Raw genomic sequence first — 21,409 nt, forward strand, 5'->3', positions numbered from 1 at the left:
TTGGGGATGCCTGCTTTAAATCATGTCTTTAAAACATGATTCAGCAGAAGTCCACCTACTCCTTTAGTCCAACACTGGTTAGGATGCGCTGCATCATTTCTTTGCTTCTGTTGGGGCATCGTCTCTGGGCTCGTCCATTCTTGCGATTGCCTTGTGCTTTCTACCATAGGCATGGATCCGAGGTGTTTTTCATTTGCCCTGCAGCTTTCCCCAGGAAAAACCGCTGTTTACCGCTGAATCGGAACAAGTGTCAATCCGCAGAAAGCCTGATTGACGTTTGTTAAGACTGTGCAGTAAACGGTAGGTATTCCTGGGTAAAATGGCAGGACAGACGAAAAACCTCCCAGACTTGTGCCTAGAGATCACAATCTGCATGGCAATCCCTAAGTGTTTTTACCTTAACTTCCTTCTAGCTATCCTCTCCTCAGCAGATGTACACAAATCTTTAGAGTATGTGCACAGATCTCCACAGTGGATACGCACAGATCTGTTGCAGGGGGCTGTGTACCTGAGTGCGTTCCCCCATTCAGGAGTGTGCAGTGACTACGTCTGCTTTTGGCACACCTACTACTGGCATGAGACCCCCAGAGGGTTAGCCAAGAATGAATGTAGTTTTTCTTTTAAAAACTGTTACAGGTAGGTAGCCATGTGGGTCTGAGTCAAAACAAAATAAAAAAATTCCTTCAGTAGCACCTTAAAGGTAAAGGGAGGTAAAGGGACCCCTGACCATTAGGTCCAGTCATGACCGACTCTGGGGTTGCGCGCTCATCTCGCATTATTGGCCGAGGGAGCCGGCGCATAGCTTCAAGGTCATGTGGCCAGCATGACAAAGCCGCTTCTGGCAAACCAGAGCAGCACATGGAAACACCGTTTACCTTCCCGCTATAGTGGTTCCTATTTATCTACTTGCATTTTGATGTGCTTTCAAACTGCTAGGTTGGCAGGATCAGTAGCACCTTAAAGACCAACTAAGTTTTTATTTTGGTATGAGCTTTCGTGTGCACAAAAGCTCATACCAAAATAAAAACTTAGTTGGTCTTTAAGGTGCTACTGAAGGAATTTTTTTATTTAAAAACTGGTTAGCCACCCCTGATTTAAATGAATGTGCCAGAAAAGTTATAAACATACAGAAGTGCAGGAAGGGAAAGCTCCTCAACAGACAGAAAATCATAGATACTGCTATAGCTTGCTTATTCCTGATGAATGGCATATCTCACACAAGAGCACTTATCTTTAAAGGTGTTCTGAGAGAACAAGCTAAGACTCCCTGCTGGGCTTCAAACTCTTTTATTGGAGACTGTCAAGGGGCAATGTAATTAGGTTACCTACGAGCAACTAGTGGGCTAGTTTTGGTCAGGGCTTACAGAGGATGTTGCTCTATTTCTTCTCTGTTGCCCCCCCCCCAAAAAAGCAGCTCAGAAGTCCCTGTTACAATCTCTTCTGGGTACAGAGGTGCTAGCTTTCGAGGGCGATGGGGGGCAGGGACTCTGCATGCGCAACGTTCAAGAGAAGCTGGGGTGGAGCCAAACATGGCGACAGCGCGGCTTCAATGGCTGGTGGCTTCTGCCACTGCCACTGAGTGGAGGCTGCTTTAACCCGCATTCTCCTCAGTGGCAGGAGGAAGAGGAGCCAGGAACTGAAGCTGTGCTGTGCTTGGCTCTGCACTCAGCCTCCTCCACCCCCTGATTTTTTGGGACATTGGAGAGGGGCTTGGACCTCTCTCAAAAAATACTAGGGAGACCAAAAGAGCTTGGCCCCATGAGTTGGCGCCTCTCTGGGTAATATTCCAGAATACCCTGTTGAGCAGATCATGAATTACCTGTTTGGAAATATGTTTGAACATAATACTGTGAGGGCTTCAAATTTGATTGTGTAAAGGCCTAGAAAATTAGGAAGGCTACATGCCAAAATTGGGCCTTTTAGTGGCTTGCCAAGACCGTTTTGTGTTAACTTGGGAAATGTTCCCTGTTATCTTCTGTTTTACACATGTAATGTACATAATATTGTTTTGTTATGGCCTGGATGGGTTTTGACAAATAAATTGATTATTGATAGAGTCAACTAATATTCCTAAGCACATGTAACTTGGAAGAAAACAGCAATGAGTCTTATGGAAATATATTCCACTAAAATTAGTAAAACTCATGGTAAACAAAATGGAATAAATCTATAGTACAGAGAGTACTTGAAAAGATTTATTTGCATTATACATATATGTGCAAGATGGCCACAATTAGGGATTTGCAGTGTAATCCTGGACATGTTTACTCCTAAGTAAGTCCAACTATATTCATTCAGGTTTACTCTCAGGGAAGGTGTTTTGGAATGAACCTTAAGCTTGATACTTTTGACAAGCAAATCAGCAAATATATTTACAATGAAAATAGATATTACGGTAACTTGACTAGATAATACAATTCATGTTATTTATTAAATAATTTAGAAATAATTTAGTCAAAACTCTCCACTATGACCTGTCCATCTTCAGTGGCCCTGCATGGCATGGCATAGCTCATAGCTTCTCTGAGTTATTCAAGCCCCTTCGCCACGACAAGGCATTGATCCATGAAGCTATGGTTTTCCCAGTAGTGATGTATGGAAGTGAGAGCTGGACCATAAAGAAGGCTGATCGCCGAAGAATTGATGCTTTTGAATTATGGTGCTGGAGGAGACTCTTGAGAGTCCCATGGACTGCAAGAAGATCAAACCTATCCATTCTTAAGGAAATCAGCCCTGAGTGCTCCCTGGAAGGACAGATCGTGAAGCTGAGGCTCCAATACTTTGGCCACCTCATGAGAAGAGAAGAATCCTTGGAAAAGACCCTGATGTTGGGAAAGATTGAGGGCACTAGGAGAAGGGGATGACAGAGGACGAGATGGTTGGACAGTGTTCTCGAAGCTACGAACATGAGTTTGACCAAACTGCGGGAGGCAGTGCAAGACAGGAGTGCCTGGCATGCTATGGTCCATGGGGTCACGAAGAGTCGGACACGACTAAACGACTAAACAACAAACAACCACAAAAGAATATTATGAAAAATTGTAAGATTAACAGGTTACATATATTAATAAAATGTCATTAATTGAATTGATTTACCGTAGGTTCCCATTGTGAATCCCATTGATGCCATTACATCTGAGTTATTAGGTCTACATATTTATGTTTTATTGTTTAATGAGGTGGGACACTAATTAGATTCATCTTCAGATGTACAAGTACAGTGGGATTCCTGGTTGAACAGCATTTTCCATGGCTATGTTCTACTTGGATATCTATTGGGATCTGTGTCTTAATTTAGTATACCTATTTGTGTGTATACTAAAGAAACATAGCACTGGTACATGAGGGTATGAGCTGTACTGACCTGTAGCTGATTCTATGTTGAATGGAGCATGGGTATTAAGATACTGGCAAATGGCTTAAACTCTATGCTTTGTGAGTATATAGTGATCTTGGACAGGTTTTATAATATCTGACTGTGACACTAAAGTCTCAGCCTGAAATATTTATAATGCTGAGAGACTGAGAGGGTGACTTTTCATTCTGCTTAAACAATAAAATCTGGAACGAGATACTAGTGAGATGCTTTGATAATACTGTAGACAGTAAGCCCCAAATGAAGCAGGGCTTTGTTTACAGCAATTTCTATTTAAAACCAAGTTTAATCACGACATAACAATCCAACCTTATCCATTTAATGCAAGCCCCGCTAAATTAAGTTAAATTTACTCTGAAGAAAGCGCACACAGGATTGTAGTCAAAGTAAATAAAAGCGTCAGTTTGAGGGCACCATGTAAAAACTGAGTAAGTTTGCAAAGTTTTAAAGGAAAATAGCAAGTTAATTAATGCTGCAACCCTATGTACCAGTATATTCTTGGAGTATGTCCTACTGAGTTTACTTTTGTGTAAACACGTGTAGAACTGCTCTGTAGCTCTTGGCTGGCTTTCAATGTGATCACCTTTCGAGATGAAATCTTAATTATGAAGTTCTTGGAAACTACAGCCACTTCACACGTGATATGTTTGCTACACAATCAGTATGGTGTATGGGACAATAGTTAATTTTGATATAATTATATGAGTTCAGTATCTCCTATATGTTGGTATCTGGTCTATAGTTTCTCTGTGCAATGAAGTTACATAGGAGTATGCACCTCTAATTGTCCCTGTATACCGCCAATGCAAGGGACGCGGGTGGCGCTGTGGTATAAACCACAGAGCCTAGAGCTTGCCGATCAGAATGTCAGCAGTTCAAAATTCTGCGATGGGGTGAGCTCCTGTTGCTCGGTCCCTGCTCCTGCCAACCTAGCAGTTTGAAAGCATGTCAAAGTGCAAGTAGATAAATAGGTACTACTCCAGCGGGAAGGTAAACGACGTTTCTGTGCGCTGGTCTGGTTCGCCAGAAGCGGCTTAGTCATGTAGCTGTACGCCGACTCCCTCGGCCAATAAAGCGAGATGAGCGCCGCAACCCCAGAGTCGTTCGTGGCTGGACCTAATGGTCAGAGGTCCCTTTACCTTTTCCTTTACCACCTATGCAGAGGCAAGGGCACATGGTACCCCAACATAATGCAGCTGGGCCAGAAGCCTTGTCTACTAGGGTATTGTGTGGGCACCACCATCACGTGTGAACCAGCCATAGTACTGATATGCTGCACTGGGATCTGGGCAGGTGGTGATTGCTTTTAGATATTTGTACTTATAATCCCATGGCCTAAATAATAGATCAGTTATACTTCTGAATTGCAAAATTTGTTATAAAATCCCTTTCAATTTTTTTAAAAAAATATTTAATTTTCAGGTATTGAAATTTACAAACAATTGTCAAACAACCAAAACAAAAAGAGAATTCCATAAATCCCTCATAGACTCCCCCCTACCCTTTGCAGGTCCTTATGTTAATTTTTTCCTCCTGCACCTTCTCTATTAATCATTCCAACCCTACTAATAATTTTAATTACTTAAAACCCCTTGCAATTTTTGAGGCATCTTAATATTACAGTAATAAAAACCCTATTTATGGGGTTGGGTGGGTTTTAAAGCTCATTGCAGGGCTTGGATGGGGATCAACAGTGTTCGTAACATTGGTATACACACAGATTGGTAGAGGGGGCATTTGCCTATTCTGGCCACATGACAGAACCTTTATTTTCAACCTGAAACTTATGTAGGCTCTGTTCAGAGTTACAGATGAATACAGGAAGGTCAGTAGGGAAAGGCCAGTGGGTTCACTCACACGCCATCTGTCCATGCATTCATACCCATAGATATGGCATAAGACAGTGACTAAACTAATTACAGTTAAGTTTTGTAGAGCGAAAACAAATGCTGAATTGTTGAGTTGTCATGGAGGAAAAACATACTGCGTACTGCAGTGGTACAGCGTTACTGCACTAGCTCTGCGCCTTGGCTCAAATGTTGATATAATCCACACTCCAATTATTCATAGGATAATTGTTTTGCTTGTTGAACCACACGCCCATAAAATTGTCCACAATTTGGGTTCTAGTACAGAAGGCATGCTGCTGGACTATTTAGCAGGCTGACAATGGCAGAGCCTTCAAGGTGGAACTACGTACTAGCAGAAGGCATCATACGCCAGGGAGTGGGGATAAATGAAGTATTAACCACCTCTTTCATTGGACTAATATTCATTATTAATTCAGGGCAGTCAGATTCCATGTATTTGAAAAACCGAAAAACAGGGTTTAAAAACTTCTCTCTCACCTGATATACTGAGAAATTCCAAAATTCAGCCTGGCCTGGCAAATTCTTGCAGGCAGGTGACATCACCATCTGGATCAATGCACAAGCAAGATCCAGCATGAGAGGGGTTTTTTAAAAGACACTTTTGGATCATTTATCATCTTCCCAAGAGTATTCTCCCAAATCAGAATTAATGGCTTCTGGAATCTGCCACCAGAATGCATTTCCCTAACTTAGTGATTTTGTGAAACTCATCTCAGTAGGACATGTGCACAAAGTAATTTCTTTCTGTGATGATCAACCACATAGTTTTAGTCTTTCTTCATCCCCCTTCCTGGTTGCTGACTTTTACACGCATATTGAAATAACCTCAACACAGCACTAAATCTGTGGGCCACCAGATTTCTGTGGCCCTACATGGGTGCCCTGGTGGTAGGATTGCAGCCGGCAATTGAGATCCACAAAGAAACCTGACAAATATGAACAAGGCATTTCCCATTAGTCTCTTTTTCTTATATAACTCCCAGCACCAACTGCAGGAAGGGCTGATGACAGCTAAATCAATATATGTAGATTTCTTTTGTTGCTGAAGAATAAAATGATAGGTATCAAAGTACTTTCTGGCACTTTGGATTTGATTAACTGAGCAGTCTCATTGCAGGAAAAAAGGCAATAATAGTATTTAGCTAGTTATCAAGTTAAACCAATAGTACATACTAGCTAAATCATAGGTGAATAAATGTATAATACCCTTTGATTAGAAATTAATCAAGTGCCCTGCCTTTTATCTAACCTGTGCAATTGGGAAAGGAAGCAGGGCATAAAGCTAGATCTACTCTAGTTTGGATACATGCGTGTGCAGCATGCAACAAAGACTTCAATGGACTTTAAAGGTGTGTTCTGTCACATCTGCACAAGTTGAAAAATAAAAACTATACCTAGCAAGAAGAGTAGTTCTCCACCAAATGAAAGGTGAGCCATATTTTATTCTTATTCAATTAGACTGTTCTTTACATAATATCCTATCATATTTTGCCCTTTCAAACCTCTAACTCTAATACAATCCATTCACCCAGCAATACATTTCTGTGAAAAATCTGCCTGGCCTGTTGGATTTATTTTGCCTCTTTATGTGCTACCATGCACCCTATATTAAACATTATCAAATGTTTTATAGCATATGAACTATAAAATCCAGAAAGCAGCTTGGCTATAGAGTTCATATATATTATATGCATCAATATTCTCTCGTGTCTCTCTCTCTCTCTCTCTCTCTCTCTCTCTCTCTCTCTCTCTCTCTCTCTCTCACACACACACACACACACACACACACACACACACACTTTATACAGGAATGGTTGCTTCTGAGTACCAGATGTTGTTATGCATATGCAGTTATATCACAGTTGCACTGCATCATGGACTCTGTAATCTGCAATTCTATAAAAAAAAATTATTCAGAAGCTGGAAGCCTATATAGCGTATAATGCAATTCAACTGTAAAACCATAAAGTGTTAAAGTGTCCTTTAAAGCCCTAAACGGCTTCGGCCTAGTATAGCTGAAGGAGCATCTCCACCCCCATCATTCAGCCCAGACACTGAGGTTGAGTGCCGAGGGCCTTCTGGCGGTTCCCTCACTGTGATAAGTGAGGTTACAGGGAACCAGGCAGAGGGCCTTCTTGGTAGTGGTGCCCACCCTGTGCAACGCCCTCCCTTCAGATGTCAAGGAAATAAACAACAATCTGACTTTTAGAAGACATCTGAAGGTAGCCCTGTTTAGGAAGTTTTTAATGTTTGATGTTTTATTCTGTTTTTAATCTGTTGGGAGCCACACAGAGTGGCTGGGGAAACAATTATTATTATTATTATTATTATTATTATTATTATTATTATTATTATTATTATTATTTTATTTCAGTGCTAAAACAGACAAAGCCTTTTCAAATGTTTAATATAGGAAGCATGGCAGAATGTTAGGAACTAGTCATAATCTGACAGAAACTAAATAGATACTAGTAAACCCTTCACACCATCGGGAAAAGGTAATTCTGAACCTACTTAGATGATCGTTTTCAGAGGCTGATGCTTGGGGAATATCATTTGGCCCCATGGGGCCTTCAATGCAGGGTCCCTCAGGGTTGAATTCCCTCCTCCCATGCTGTTTAGCATCTACCTGAAACCACTGCGTGGGGTCATCTGGAATTTTAGAGTATGTTGTCAGCAATGACACATAGCTCTACTTCTCCTTTACATCTGTAGGTTGGGCAGTGGATGTGCTGGTAATGGGAGTGGACTGGATGAGAACCAGTAAACTGAAGCTCAATCCAGAGAAGACCCAGGCGCTGTTAGTGGGCAGTTCCCTAGACTGAATGGATGGGAGGTGGCCTGCTCTTGATGGCATTACACTCCCTCTGAAGGAAGGAACAGGTACGCAGCTTGGGGTACTTCTGGATCCACTGCTGTCATTTGAGGCTAAGCTGGCCTCGGTGATGTGGAATGCCTTCCATCAGCTTCAGTTGGTGGCCCTGTTGCATCCTTATCTGGACAGGGATAGCCTAACTACTGTTGCCTATGCTCTGGTAGCCTCCAGGTTAGATTACTGCAATGCATTATATGTAGGGCTACTTCTGAAGTTCAGAAATTTCAGCTGGTGCAGAATTCAGCTGCCAGGTTGCCTACCGTGGAAAGATGGTTTGAGCAAATTACGCCAATCCTGGGCCGACTACACTAGCTGCCAATTAGTTTCCAGGCCCAATCAAAGTGCCAGCTTTGACCTATAACGCCTTAAACAGGTCAGGACTGCAATACCTCAAGGACTGCCTCTCCCCATATGAACTGACCCAGATCCTGCACTCATCATCTGAGGTCCTTCGTCATGTGTCCTCTCCACGAGAGGCCCAGAGGGGGGCAACATGAGAATGGGCCTTTCCTGAAGTGACTTCCCATTTGTGGAATGCTTTCCCCAGGAAGCCCTGGTGCCATCATTATATATCTTTATCTATCTTCCTCTATAACCAGGCCTTTGGCCTTTAACTATCTGTGGTCTTTTAGAAGTAGGGTGGGATGTTTTTGATGTATTTCTCTTTCCTCTCGGTTTTAATGTATCTACTGTATGTATGTTTTATTGTCTAGAGTGCCTAGAAGAAAGGTGGGGCGAACCAGGGCTTGCTCCAGCTGGGCTAGAAATGAGAGGAGTGGGAAGATTTATTCCTCCCTGGTAGTTTTAATTAGGGCCCCTCGAGATGACCTATTAATTGAGCATTCTTTCCGAATAGCTTGCACAATGCTTACATGGTGGTTAAACTGCATCTTGTCTTTATTGAGCATTCATGCTGATTTGTTTGCAGGGTGATTATATGAAAAGGAGCATTGTCCTGCATTCATCTAATTTGCTTACAGAGTGTTTATGTGTCTTCCTGTATAAACCACTGAACCTCTTGGGCTAGATCAGAAGGTCAGCAGTTCGAAAGCACACCAGTGCAAGTAGATAAATAGGTACTGATGTGGAGGGAAGGTAAACGACATTTCTGTGCACTCCGGCTTCTGTCATGGTGTTCCGTTGCGCCAGAAGCGGTTTAGTCATGCTGGCCACATGACCCGGAAAGCTGTCTGTGGACAAACACCAGCTCCCTCAGTCTGAAAGCGAGATGAGCACTGCACTCCATACTCGCCTTTGACTGGACTTAACTGTCCAGGGGTCCTTTACCTTTATTTGTTCATCCCACACTTTTCAATGCATTACCCTGTCACTTCTCAAGCTGCAAAAAGACTTTTTTTGTTTTGTTTTAAGTGGATTTGGTGTGGCAGGGTGACAGAGCATATCAATCCATTTTAAATGCACAAATTTAACATACTGGTATGTGACTGAATCCTGAAATTCCGGGGGTGCTCTAAGTTATGGTGCTGATATTTTACTGAAAATTGCAGAGAAGCTGGCAGAACAGTTTGTCAGTTGATCAATCTCATCATTTTCAATACAGATCTGATTGCTGATCAGATGTGGCAATGAAATTGTCTCTTCCTAACAAATCTTCAGAATGAAGGAGTAGGTGGTTACCTTCAGGTAATAAACCAGACAGGCCAAAGAGTGCATCTTGGAATACCCAGAGCTTCTCTTGTTTCTGCTACAAATGGAAGAATAAGATTTTCTTATCTTTTTCACTATGTTCCTTTCTGAAAGTGGCAGCATTCCCCACTGGAGCTGGGAGCAGTGACAAGTTGAAGATGCCCAAATATAGGTTCAAAGAGCTCCACACTCTCACCAGGGAAGCACCAGTTCTGCTACAACACTCATAAATATGAGGTAACTGGGCTGAGATAAGAAAGCCACCTCTCTCATTGATGAGGTTAGAGGACTGAGCCTATCTCATGGACATCTTAAATATCTCATTTGCAAGTGATTAAAAGCCCAGACTCCCCCCAGTCTTTTGTCCTCCAGGACTCTGTTGCCAGTCCTTTATGAGCACATTAAAAATCAACTGCATATTGGATCTTTGTTCAGTATAAGTGATGGCATCCTTAGCTCTAATGTCCTTTAGGTACTTCTCTGCAGAATTAATCAGAGTTTTGATCAAAACCACTCAACTTTTTGGGAACTGGCTCCAGATGCCCGCAGTTGAGATATGAAGTGTTATTATAATCTAGCACTATGCTATCCTAATTTCAAATCTTTCACCGAAAACAGGACACTAAGAAACCTAAAACAAAAATGAACACTAAGGTTTGCATTTCCTCCTTTCACCAAGTAAATTTATTTGTTCTACAGGGAAATAAAACCGACCTGAAAATCTCACGTATTGAAAGCGCACCTGTTTTTATCTGCTCAACAACTGTTTACTACAAGCTCAATAAATATTCAAATGTTCTGCACCAGAAGGCCAATAGTTCAATTTAAAAAACATTGTTTTAATGTTATTGTAATTCTAAGGTCTCCACAGCTTCCCCTTTAAAACACAGCATCCCAGACGCTCTCCTACACCATGGATGAATAGCATGGCATCCATAAGGGCTATGAATCTCTGCCTAGTCTGTGCCTGCTGTGACATCACAGCAATCAGCAACCTGGGACAGGAAAATGTCTACAGCCTGTGGGTTATAGTCTGTGTTAGTGTTCAATATCCACATGCCATAAGAAGCTCAGTAGTGTATCAGTAGCTTTGTTCAATGTCCTCTTATATTCCGGAAACTTCTGTCTGCAACTGCTAAGAAAACAATTTAAAAAGAAAAAGAGAGGCATTAATTATCTTACTTGAGTTCCTGCGAGCTTGTGGCCAGCATACTTCGAATACTTTTGTCAGCCAACGGGCAGCCAGACAGACTGTAAAACAGGTTAGGATAGCCATGTAAGTCAACCTTCTTTTAAACTAAGACCTTCCAAACAAACACAACGTTAATAATAAATAAATAAATAAATAAAAATTGTAATGCAGAGAAGCGATGGAGCGGGCAAGTGCTGCAATACTGAATTTTGTAACACAAGTTAACCCTCTGAATATATTTAGGTATAAAGCTTTATTGCTGGTGTTATCAGATTTTCTCCCTAATAAGTTTGTAGGTATAACAACAAAAAAAGCATTAGTGATCCGTGGGTTAACTATCTGAAAAAGTTTTAGGAAATTTTAAAAAAGTTTTAGTAGTAGTTTTAAAAGAAAAAAGACGTTTATACAACACACAAATCAGCATGCTCTTAAGATCAACGTTTATTACTCAAAGGGTTAACACATAGTTCAACATTTTTACTTTGACAGCATTGTTGAGGTAAGCTGAAAACAATAAATCGAAAAGACAGAATCCACCATGAAAAAAATGAAGTCACACCTTCTATGTGAGGCGTAATTACCAGTCACATGACCACTCCCATCACACCCTGGTGTTGGACATCTGCCACCAAACAAAAACAAAAAACAGCCAAAATAGTAAGTATGTTTAAAAAATACTTTTAAAAAGTTTCATTGTTTCCAGTTTAGCTACAATGTCTGCAAGGGCGGTTTAAGCATCCTACCGAAAAAGCTGCAAAATGAACAGAGTTCAATGAAAATGGCGTATCAGTATGACATAGCATCATTAGGGACAAGCAGGTACCATGTTAGCTTCATCGCTTAAACTTAACTGACAGTCTGAAACATTTATATGCTGCAAAAGCTGCATGCTCATACTGCAAGGCATATAGGCATTTGTTTATCCAAGTCAGAAACGAAAGAGAGAGAGAGAAAGGTTATAAAAGGAGTAAAAAATAATTTCACCTCACATTATGCTTACGTTATTAAATCCTTTTTATTCTCTTTGCACTGAGGATACTTGGGCTTAGGGCTTGGGATCGTGACTTCGCCAGGGTACCTTCGTTCTTCTAGCGCCTCTTGGAAAGGATCTAAGTCTTCTGGCTGCAGGCAAGGATGAAGATTAATCAGAATTAAATAGCAGGCCATAATGAATAGAGGTATGCCAATGAAATGTTAACTTCTGGGCACAGGACTTATTTGCCTTTAAGTGTCATCCCATTCACTTCAGTGGAGTAAATACTTTCACATATGAATTGGAAGCCCTGCGCCTTCAGCAAATCACTACTTTGGAAGGATTGCAGACTGCATCCTCTATGATGAAGTGAGAGGAAAAGTCTGCATGAGCGTGCGATTCTAAGTGCATACTGTATTTCATTGCATAATGGTCGCATGTTTTAATGCTGATTTTTTTCCTTTCAAAAAAAGGGCTGTGTGACTATTATGCCTAGGAAAACTCGAGGCACAACCATTATGCGAGGAAAAACCTGAGGAAACAATTCTTTATTAACGAACGTACTTATGTTTCTGTTGCTTATTATTTGCTACTAACAGTTTTTGGCGCAATCCAGGTCTCTCATGCATCACTCATTGCAGCTTCTCTCGCCCACCCAATCCCCTCACACCTTTGGCTGGTACAGAGAATGTGTGCTGAGAATGCCCCTGCGACTATCATGCGGTGAATCCTTTTGGATCGTTTTAGGGACCGAAAAAGGGGTGTGCGACTGTTATGTGGTGGTGACCATTATGAGGTATTGGGGCTTCTTCATAGGCTACCACAGTAGTGTGGTAGCTGCTCAAAGTTCATTCCATCTGTTGGGAGCTTCACGTTGCTGCTATCACTTGTGCAAGGCGGTCACTGCATGGATTGGTCCTATTGCATAGAAGTCTTTGCATCCTGAGCTACACACAAAGGAGAGGTGTGCATGTATTTTATTTACATGCTGCAGCTGCAGTCCCAATCCATGAGATGAGATCCTTACACAAAGTAGCTACACGGAATGGTTGCCATATGGAAGTCATGTTCACCTGCAACCAAAAACTGCCACTTTTACTTTTGAATTTGGTGGTGTAATTTAGAATGTGTGAAAGGGAATTTATTGCCGATTTAGAATTCACCTTCGTTTATTCAAATGGCTTGTGTGGGAAACTCCAAAATGTTTGAGATGTCAAAACCACAGGCTGTTTATATAGATGTTTGCTAATATGGGGCAGCATGGAGAAATAGCCGAGAATTAGAAACTCTGAATGTAGGTATAAGAACTTCTAGCATGCTGGGGTGGAAATTGTAATATGCTTGTTCTGTGAAGTTGCTCTTTTGGGTATCAGTATCAACCACCCTCATTTTATGAATAGTTATGTACAAAAATCCACTGGGTTTTTTTTTTGTAGAATGAACATATGTGAAGACTTTACTCTCCCATATATAATATATTATCCAGAAAACACAAACATAATTAACAGAGTCAAATAATTAAATATCCAAACATAGTATTTAATATTTCATAGTTCTATGCACAAATGCCTCAGTTCTAAATTACTGTTCCTACTAAGTACAGTTTGTAGGTTAGAATTCACAGCTCTTCACACATTGAATCTGGAAATGTTCAAATTAATGAGCTGAGATGCTTGGACACAAAAATCCCTGTAGATGGCGGTCAAATAAAAAATATGAAAGTTCTGCTTCTGCTTGCTTTGCATATACTATCTTTTATGTATTTTCTCCTATTTTAGTGATAATGTATACAAAGCATATTCCATCATGTCTCATTTAAGGTCCGTCCCCCCCCCCCCCGACAAAAAAAGAAGCTGTGCCATCATTTATTGAACGAAGATTGATATGACAGCAGAGGACAAGTGCATATAAGATCAGGCAATCAGAATGTACCATCACCAAATTCCTTGACACTAAAGTCTGGGACTGTAAGATCATGTCTATATTACAGAAGCTTGACTATAAATTGTGCTAGGGAAAAGTTAGAACCTAACAAAAGATAAACAGCATAATCATAAATAAAGCAGCACCGATGATTACCAAAAGCTTCCTTTCTGAGCAACAGTTGAAAACGCAGCACATTCTACCTTTTTTGTCATTTGGAAATTTGTAATGAAAATATAGTAACTAACAAGATACTTCGTCTTCTTTCTTTACTACCACTTTCAATGTCTGCAACGTCATCTATGTGACATGCCTTCTGCTCTGTTAACAAAACAGTTTCTATATGTGTGCATTCCTTAATATCCCTGAATATGACAACCAAAGTTCATAAGCTAGGCAAGTTAGTTGCACTAAATTGCAGTCCGCTGTGTTCATTCTAAATTGAACTTAGATAACCAAAGCATACCTTGACTTTCTGCAAGGGAAATCGGAAGGATATGGAAAACAAGCACATAATTCGTAAAACAATTTCTAGTTAAAAGATTTGATCAGATGTCAACCATAGCCTCTTGTGAGTAAATCATTTCCCCACCACCGCCACCAGTTCTTAAAAATTCAATGGATCAAAGCATGAAAGAGACATACACTGATTTCTTTTGAATCATCTTCATCTATCCTACTAGGCTTCATTTTTGTGTAGTCCACCGGCAAATCCCAGCAGTCACTCTCGCTCAGCTGGTAACACCTGTTATTCATCACAGCCTGTTGTTGTGGCGACATTGGTTCTAGGGGCGTCAAAATGGTGCAACAACCATCTCGTTGCCGCTGCTTGTTCAAACTCAAGTCTAACGTTCCATTTTCATCAACTTCCATATCAGGGTTCTGTTTAAAAACACACACATGCCAAGGGTATAGAGTTCAGTTTGTTGTTATCAATTATTTCCCATCACATACAGAGTTATAACCAAAAGGAGTGCTCCATTTACAATTCTGCTTCCTGGCAACACTGCTGTATAATAGAAAGAAATCTCTGCAAAAATTTTCTTGTTGCAAATTCCGCTGTCTTGATTTTAATTCCTTGACATGTCTAGTTCTTTGAGTTAACAACTATATGAATCTGATATGGCCTGGAGTGCCTTAATTAGGTGAGCAATCAACAACAGAAGCTTAAACGTTAAATATCACCAAACCTTTCAAATGCTAGCAACTGTGGAATCAGAAAAGAGAAGTTTTAAGTACTAAACAAAAAACATACCATTCTCAACCAGTAACACCAACAGGCAGTTTCACGGGACTGGCCTCCATAAGCCTCTTTGTACTGTGCTTGCCACCTCCATATAAAGTGGAAATGTATTCAAACCACACAGACACCCCATCACAGACATTCAGTGATAAACTGCCTTTACATTCTACAAAGTCCTCCTTTATAATCATCTCAGCTTGGGGAAATGAAACTGGTACTGACATTCCCTGCAGCGATTGAGGAAGTGTGCCGGGAAAGTGAGGCATTTTCTTTCCGCCTTTCTACCTTTTCTTCTCCCGCTTTTATTTCTTTTTGCAAGTGAAGCAAAAATATTACACACACACACACACACACACACACACACACACACACCTTCGAACCTTTGTTTTCCTAAAGCCAAAATGCACACACCAATTCATATTTTAAGAGAGAAACACCTTTCTTCCAAAAAATCTTATTTCAAGCGTGGCATGAAAGGCTCTGCTTCCTCATAGTTATAGCAACCTGCTTTACTCAGAGTAATAAAAGCTTCCAGAAGACACTCCAAGAGAAAATATTTTCCCCATGCTTATTACCTAGAAAAATCATACATCACAATCCTGCTTGGACACTGTTTTTAATAGACTAAACTTGATTATTTCCTTGATGGTGATTTGGTGTGGCATTTACCTTCCAAGAAGTACCATTTTGATTTTAATAAAAGGGGGAAACAGTGGGGAAGGGGGAATCCTCTTTTAACTTAAAAAAAATAAAAGAAAATGCAACATCTCCCAGTGATCTTACTTAAATATCTTCTACCTAAACTGGATTAATATTACATGCCAGGGAAAAATAGGTTTTCCTCTCTTCTGTATAAAAATACAATGAATTGAAGTAAGATGAAAACAAAAGCTTTCTCCTTTTCTCTAAATTGACATTAATTATTTCTAATAGCTACTTTTGGGCTACGCTGTATTATCCATTTATCTTTATCTCTTGTTAAAGAAAATTTCTCTGCAAAAAGCATAATATGTTTGCCAGACCCAAAGTTCACTTACAGCTTCAAAAACTTGGTTTGATTCACCCTCTGAGTGTTTGTTTGTATAGCCATCTAGTGGTCTCGTGAAGGAAGCATAGTTTTTCTGGGAAATGGTTTCAAACAAGCAACATCTCATTAACTCTCTGAACTTTTTTTTTTTTTAAAAAAAATGAAATTTCTTCACGATGTTTTTTTAAGAGTCTTATTTCTTTTCTTTTTTTTAAGTCTGAATAAATTATTTTAGTACACGGTCCTAATTGTAAGAGTTGCTCTTTTTTGTAATTAGTTCCTTTAGGCTTTGCCAAGTGGTTGTTAATCTATTAAATGTTCACTAAAACTTAGAAAGTGGTGTCAGGCCGTGCAGAACTACTGTGTTGTGCTGAGCCTGCAGACTAGGGCTATTGAAGACACCTGGGACAGCTTTATATTTTCATAGTAAGGTCTCTCAGCATTAGTGACAGACGGACACACTTAAGTTCAATCCGTCCCAGTTCTGCATGGGGGTAGAATCAAGTCTATCCTGTCCTGTTTCTAGGTGAATTTTTAAGGAGAAGTGTTTTAAAATCCATATGGTGTGGGGTTTGTTTTTAAGCACCTGATTATTTGTTCCATGTATTTGTACTTACTCTATTCCATTCAAAGTGTGGGGGTGTCAAGGAACCTGACAATAACTATTGCAGGTTTGGGGTGGCTAGGTAAACATTATTGCTATTTAACCCAATTTTAAAGGGAAGAAATCATTTTTAGAAGAGCAGAAGAAACACAGTGTAGTCCTCAGTCCCCCCTCATGAAGGATTGTCGATTCCAAGCTGGACGCGTGACCCAGATATGACGATTCTCCCGGATCGAATCAGGTGAGTCTGCTTTGGAGTACAGATTTGGCAGATTTCATGCCTAGCTCTGTGTGTAAGAAGTGTGGTTCTGACTAGCTAGTTCTCATCTTTGTGTACAGATACACAAGCAAAACAGGCCTTTAGATTAGGCAGTAGGGCTGCATTAGCTCCTCATGTTGTTGGGAATCATAGCTAAGCATAGATCTCTTATCCCCTCCCAGACATCCAATGGGAAGCAGTTGGTATTCGGGGCTACCTGAGTTTGCATGCTTATTAGCAACAGGACTAACAGAAGTAATTCCGAGTCCCCACTCCTGGGGTCATTCAACATGGGCAGAACCCTCAGATCTCAAGTACCACCACGGGGAGATTATCAGAAGTGAGAAATCATAAAGCCATTTTCAAGTCCCACACTAAAGAATGTGGAAAACAAGCCTTAGTTGCTAACATAGAATGCTCCTTAGGGTCAGAGTTGGAAACAACAGTTTTTAAACAACATCAAGACACTAATGCATGAAAACAAAGGAATGTATTTTTAAAATGTTTCCCATTGCTTCCAAAAATAATCTTAGATCAGATTTTTCAATATGTTCAAGACACTATTAAGTGAATATTTATCACTGGACGTAGCAGTTTCCATGGAGACACAAGCACCACACAAAACAGACACACAACAAACAAGGTAGAGTATGGTTGAAGTTTGAAGTTGTGGGGCAAAGTCACTAATCTTCCTACTGCCCTGCTGATGTTTATTTGAACACACATTATGAAAGTGGCCCCATGTAGGCCTATTCAGGAGCCAATTCCGCTGCGCCAAGCCACTCTTACTTGCCATGCAAAACAAATCCATTGCCAAATTATAATTTAACTTAAAAATAATAATACACCAATAAGCACATTAAAGCTATAGCACAGACTGTTCAGTGAATTCAGCTGACACAACCTTTGTAGTCCTAGCAGACCTCACCAGTTAAGGAAACATTCAACAATAACAGCAGGCTTTTTATTCGTTCCCACCCTGTTTTTTTTTAAACTCTGTATTCTGAGCTAGATCATATCAGATGGTTGCTGCTGGACTGCCGTAGCAAAGCTGCAAAATGTCATTGCTAGAATTTATATGGAGAACAAGATTAAGCATCCTTGGAAGCTCTTGCTGCATTTATCATAGATGATTAGTATTATGCCAGTGCAGACAATAAAGCGTTATGCATTTCCCCATCCAACAAACAAATATACATAGAGATATAGAGGCACAGGTTTGTTTGCTTTTACCCTGGAACAGAGATCCTGAGGTTTAGTGGAGAGGTTCTGAGGCATCTCCCTGCAACGAGTGGAAAGGTTCAGTATAGCAGTAGCAGCCATGTGCGCTGCTTCCATGTCATGGGTATAGTCAAAGCTGCTCTTGCTGCAGGTACTGCTGGCGCTGCTGCCTCCTCCACAGCTCATATTGCTGCTGCTGCTAGGGGCATAACTGCTTGTTGTGCTGCTAGTTGGGCTCGAGTTCTTACAGTAACGTTTTGCTGTGGGAAGGAAATATGACAAGGATGACTCAAAAGGGCCGGCACTTAGGTACGTACATGAAAAAAAGCAATACAAATCTGCAGAGAATGGTGTTCAAAAGGAACTGCAAAGACTATTAAGGGAGGGGGGAACCCTGCGCGTGTGTGTGTGTGTGTGTGTGTGTGTGTGTGTGTGTAAGTAAGGGAATCACTCCTGATAATTTTATGATATTTGAGTGTGGCTTCTTTTCAACAAGAAACCTAGATGCGATTCTGAAAGGAAGCAGAGTGATAATCTCCACAGTATTCTGCAGCAACACTCAGATCAGTTTTATAGCAAGCAAAATATGCAGAATGCACTACAAGGAGGGCTTTAACACACACACACACACACACACACACACACACACACACACACACACCTCTCTGTTAACTGTTGGCAGGAGAAGGAATGCACTGCCCCAGGAAAACGGGAGAACTTGTACAAAGCTCCTAATTCACACTATTTTCTGGGGGCCTGACAGAAAAAAAGCTCACCGAGAAGATAATATGCTTGATCTCCTCTGTGTTGCCTTTGAAAGTGTTGCAACCTAAACAGTACATTAAGAAGGCACCCCTTCATTAGCTGAACCAGGAACTACTGGAATTCCTTTCTCACCTACCCAGCCAAATGATTATGAAATATTAAAAGCTATTATGTCTTGACACAATTTTTTTTGACAGTGTCTAATATACGAAGGTTGGTTCAGATGTAATGTCAAAAACCATGGTACCTGAAAGTTTTGCCTGTGGGGCAAATAGATGGTATTGGGGCAAGAATATAATCAGGAAAGTGGCACAGCGTTAAGGGGTAAAATTTCCTATCCCAGTTCTATGTTTTTGATCTGAATCCAGCCCCTTCCCCTGCCAATTGCAATGACTATTTAATTTCTAAAAGCCTCAGGAGACAAGAACGGAAGGGAAGCCTGCTGGATCAGGCCAAAGGACCATCTACTCCATCATTCTTTTCTCACAGGAAGCTCACAAGTAAGGACCTCTCCACACTTTGTCTATGCCTCTTCTAAAGCTATCCAGGTTCATGGCCATCACTACCCCTTGTGAGAGCAAATCCAATAGTTTAGCTATGCCCTGTGTGAAGAAATGCTGTCTTTTGTCTGTCCCAAAGAGCCTTTTCACAAATCTTCCATATCAACATCTAGTTTTGCCTGTGCATGGTGCAGATGGAGGGAAGAATGGGAGTTTCAAAGCAATGTCTGGGTCCCACGAAAGCCTATGCACAAACAGATCCTAAGCTTCCCTGGCCCAGGCAGTCTCTCTGTTTTAGAAGTGGTCATAGTGATTCAAACCATTTGATTTTAGAACTTAGAATCTAAGTTGCGTGCCTTTCGGCATACTATACCAATATCATTAATTTTATTTTATTTTTTAAAAAAGAACCCTCCTTACTGTCACTACTTTATGTTCTGAGCACACATTGATCACCTGACATTTTTTCTGATGATCTTTGACACAAGCTATGCCTCGATATTAACAAAAGCTCAAACATTCCTCAGTTAATATGCCAAACCCTTTGCTCAATTTTCATTTTTGACCATTTGGCACCATAAACTGATGCTTAATTTCCAGATACTAAAATAATCACAGATATTTAGACAACATTGTCTATTCAGAGAACAGCTTCACCCATAATTTGTCAATGTAATACTGAAATAATCAATATGGCTCAATATATAATTTGTTGACAATATGAATGCTATGGGGGTAATGTTGGGGCATGTCTGAAGAGGAGAAAACTCAGCTTCACCTCATACACTACAAAAATACTTTAGACTATATTTCTTTTTCCATCTCCGACATCAACATAATGAAAAAATTACAATTCAGCAATCAATACGCCATCAACTCTACAGAGATCCATTGGTGTATTAACTATACAGCCAAATACATCTGCTTGCTACATGCACACATGATACAATTTCATGGGGACAGAAGAAATGTTATGTGTACAATAGTAAAGATGTAGAAAGAAAAAAAACTGAGGTTGAAAAGAAAGCACAATTAATTTGTTTAAAGAATGTCAGCACAAATCTGTTTCTTCTTCCCACTCCTTTTGACTTTCCGCAAGTCATTCCTCATTTCCTTATTATTAAACCTCTAACTCCTCTGTATCCAGTCCCTTATTTGCTTCTATTGCACAACCTGTGATCTGCCAAGTTGAACCCAGCCCATCATCAACCATAAAGGTCATCAGCCGGAGCTCAAGAAACCCTTACAGTACTTTTGTTGCTTGCTTGAGACTTGAAAACAAATGCATTCTCTGTGTTGACACCTTCCCCAGTTGTAGACTGTCCCTTCCCTGGAAACATGTCTGCCTTATGGCATTTTGGCACCAAACAGAGACCTGTTTATTTGCCCAGACATTTATGGATTGTTAAGTACAGTTATGGAAAGTTGGCCACTGCTTCCGTTTGTGACTGAACCATGACTGAATTTTAGAGTTCTGTTTTTATTGTCTCATAATTGTTTCAAATTGTTGTAGTTTTCAGTTCCAGTATGTTGTAACCCATGGGTGATGTGATGAGGGATTGGCTAAGCATATATTTTTAAACAAAATATAAGGAGAAGGGGTGATAAGGATATGACCATTAGAATTATATCTATTTATACCACAAGTTGTACAAAACCATATGTAAGTTCCCTGGTCATATGTAAGTTCCTTGGGCCAGGGAAAGCTTACTTCTGTATTATACACTAGCTTGCTGCTGAAGCATAATATACTACTCATTAGTAGCACCAGCAGTGCAATCACAACATTGGTTGGATTAAATCCAAGTACTTCTGCCTAACAAGGATGTGCTTTGATGGAATTATAGCTATTCTCATCCAGTGATCTTCTTTTCTTGCTTAATTCTAAATAGAGGTGAATAGATAAGAGAAGAAATTTGTGTCAGGACTGAAG

The 21,409-nt window shown here is 40.4% G+C and overlaps 1 protein-coding gene across 1 annotated transcript in view; it reads right to left on the minus strand.

Annotated features, from left to right (window-relative positions):
- MYT1L (myelin transcription factor 1 like) overlaps window positions 1-21,409 on the minus strand; it is a 178,030-nt gene that overhangs the window by 24,826 nt on the left and 131,795 nt on the right. Inside the window, exons 12-16 of the mRNA XM_088665685.1 lie at window positions 18,224-18,471; window positions 14,503-14,739; window positions 11,962-12,083; window positions 11,521-11,583; window positions 10,952-11,020 (exon numbers count right to left, since the gene is read on the minus strand). Of these exons, the coding sequence (XP_088521811.1) occupies window positions 10,952-11,020; window positions 11,521-11,583; window positions 11,962-12,083; window positions 14,503-14,739; window positions 18,224-18,471 (739 nt within the window). The remainder of the gene's footprint in view (window positions 1-10,951; window positions 11,021-11,520; window positions 11,584-11,961; window positions 12,084-14,502; window positions 14,740-18,223; window positions 18,472-21,409) is intronic.

Source organism: Zootoca vivipara, chromosome 3 (genome assembly GCF_965207765.1).
Source record: "Zootoca vivipara chromosome 3, rZooViv2.hap1.1, whole genome shotgun sequence".
NCBI classification, from domain to species: Eukaryota; Metazoa; Chordata; class Lepidosauria; order Squamata; family Lacertidae; genus Zootoca; species Zootoca vivipara.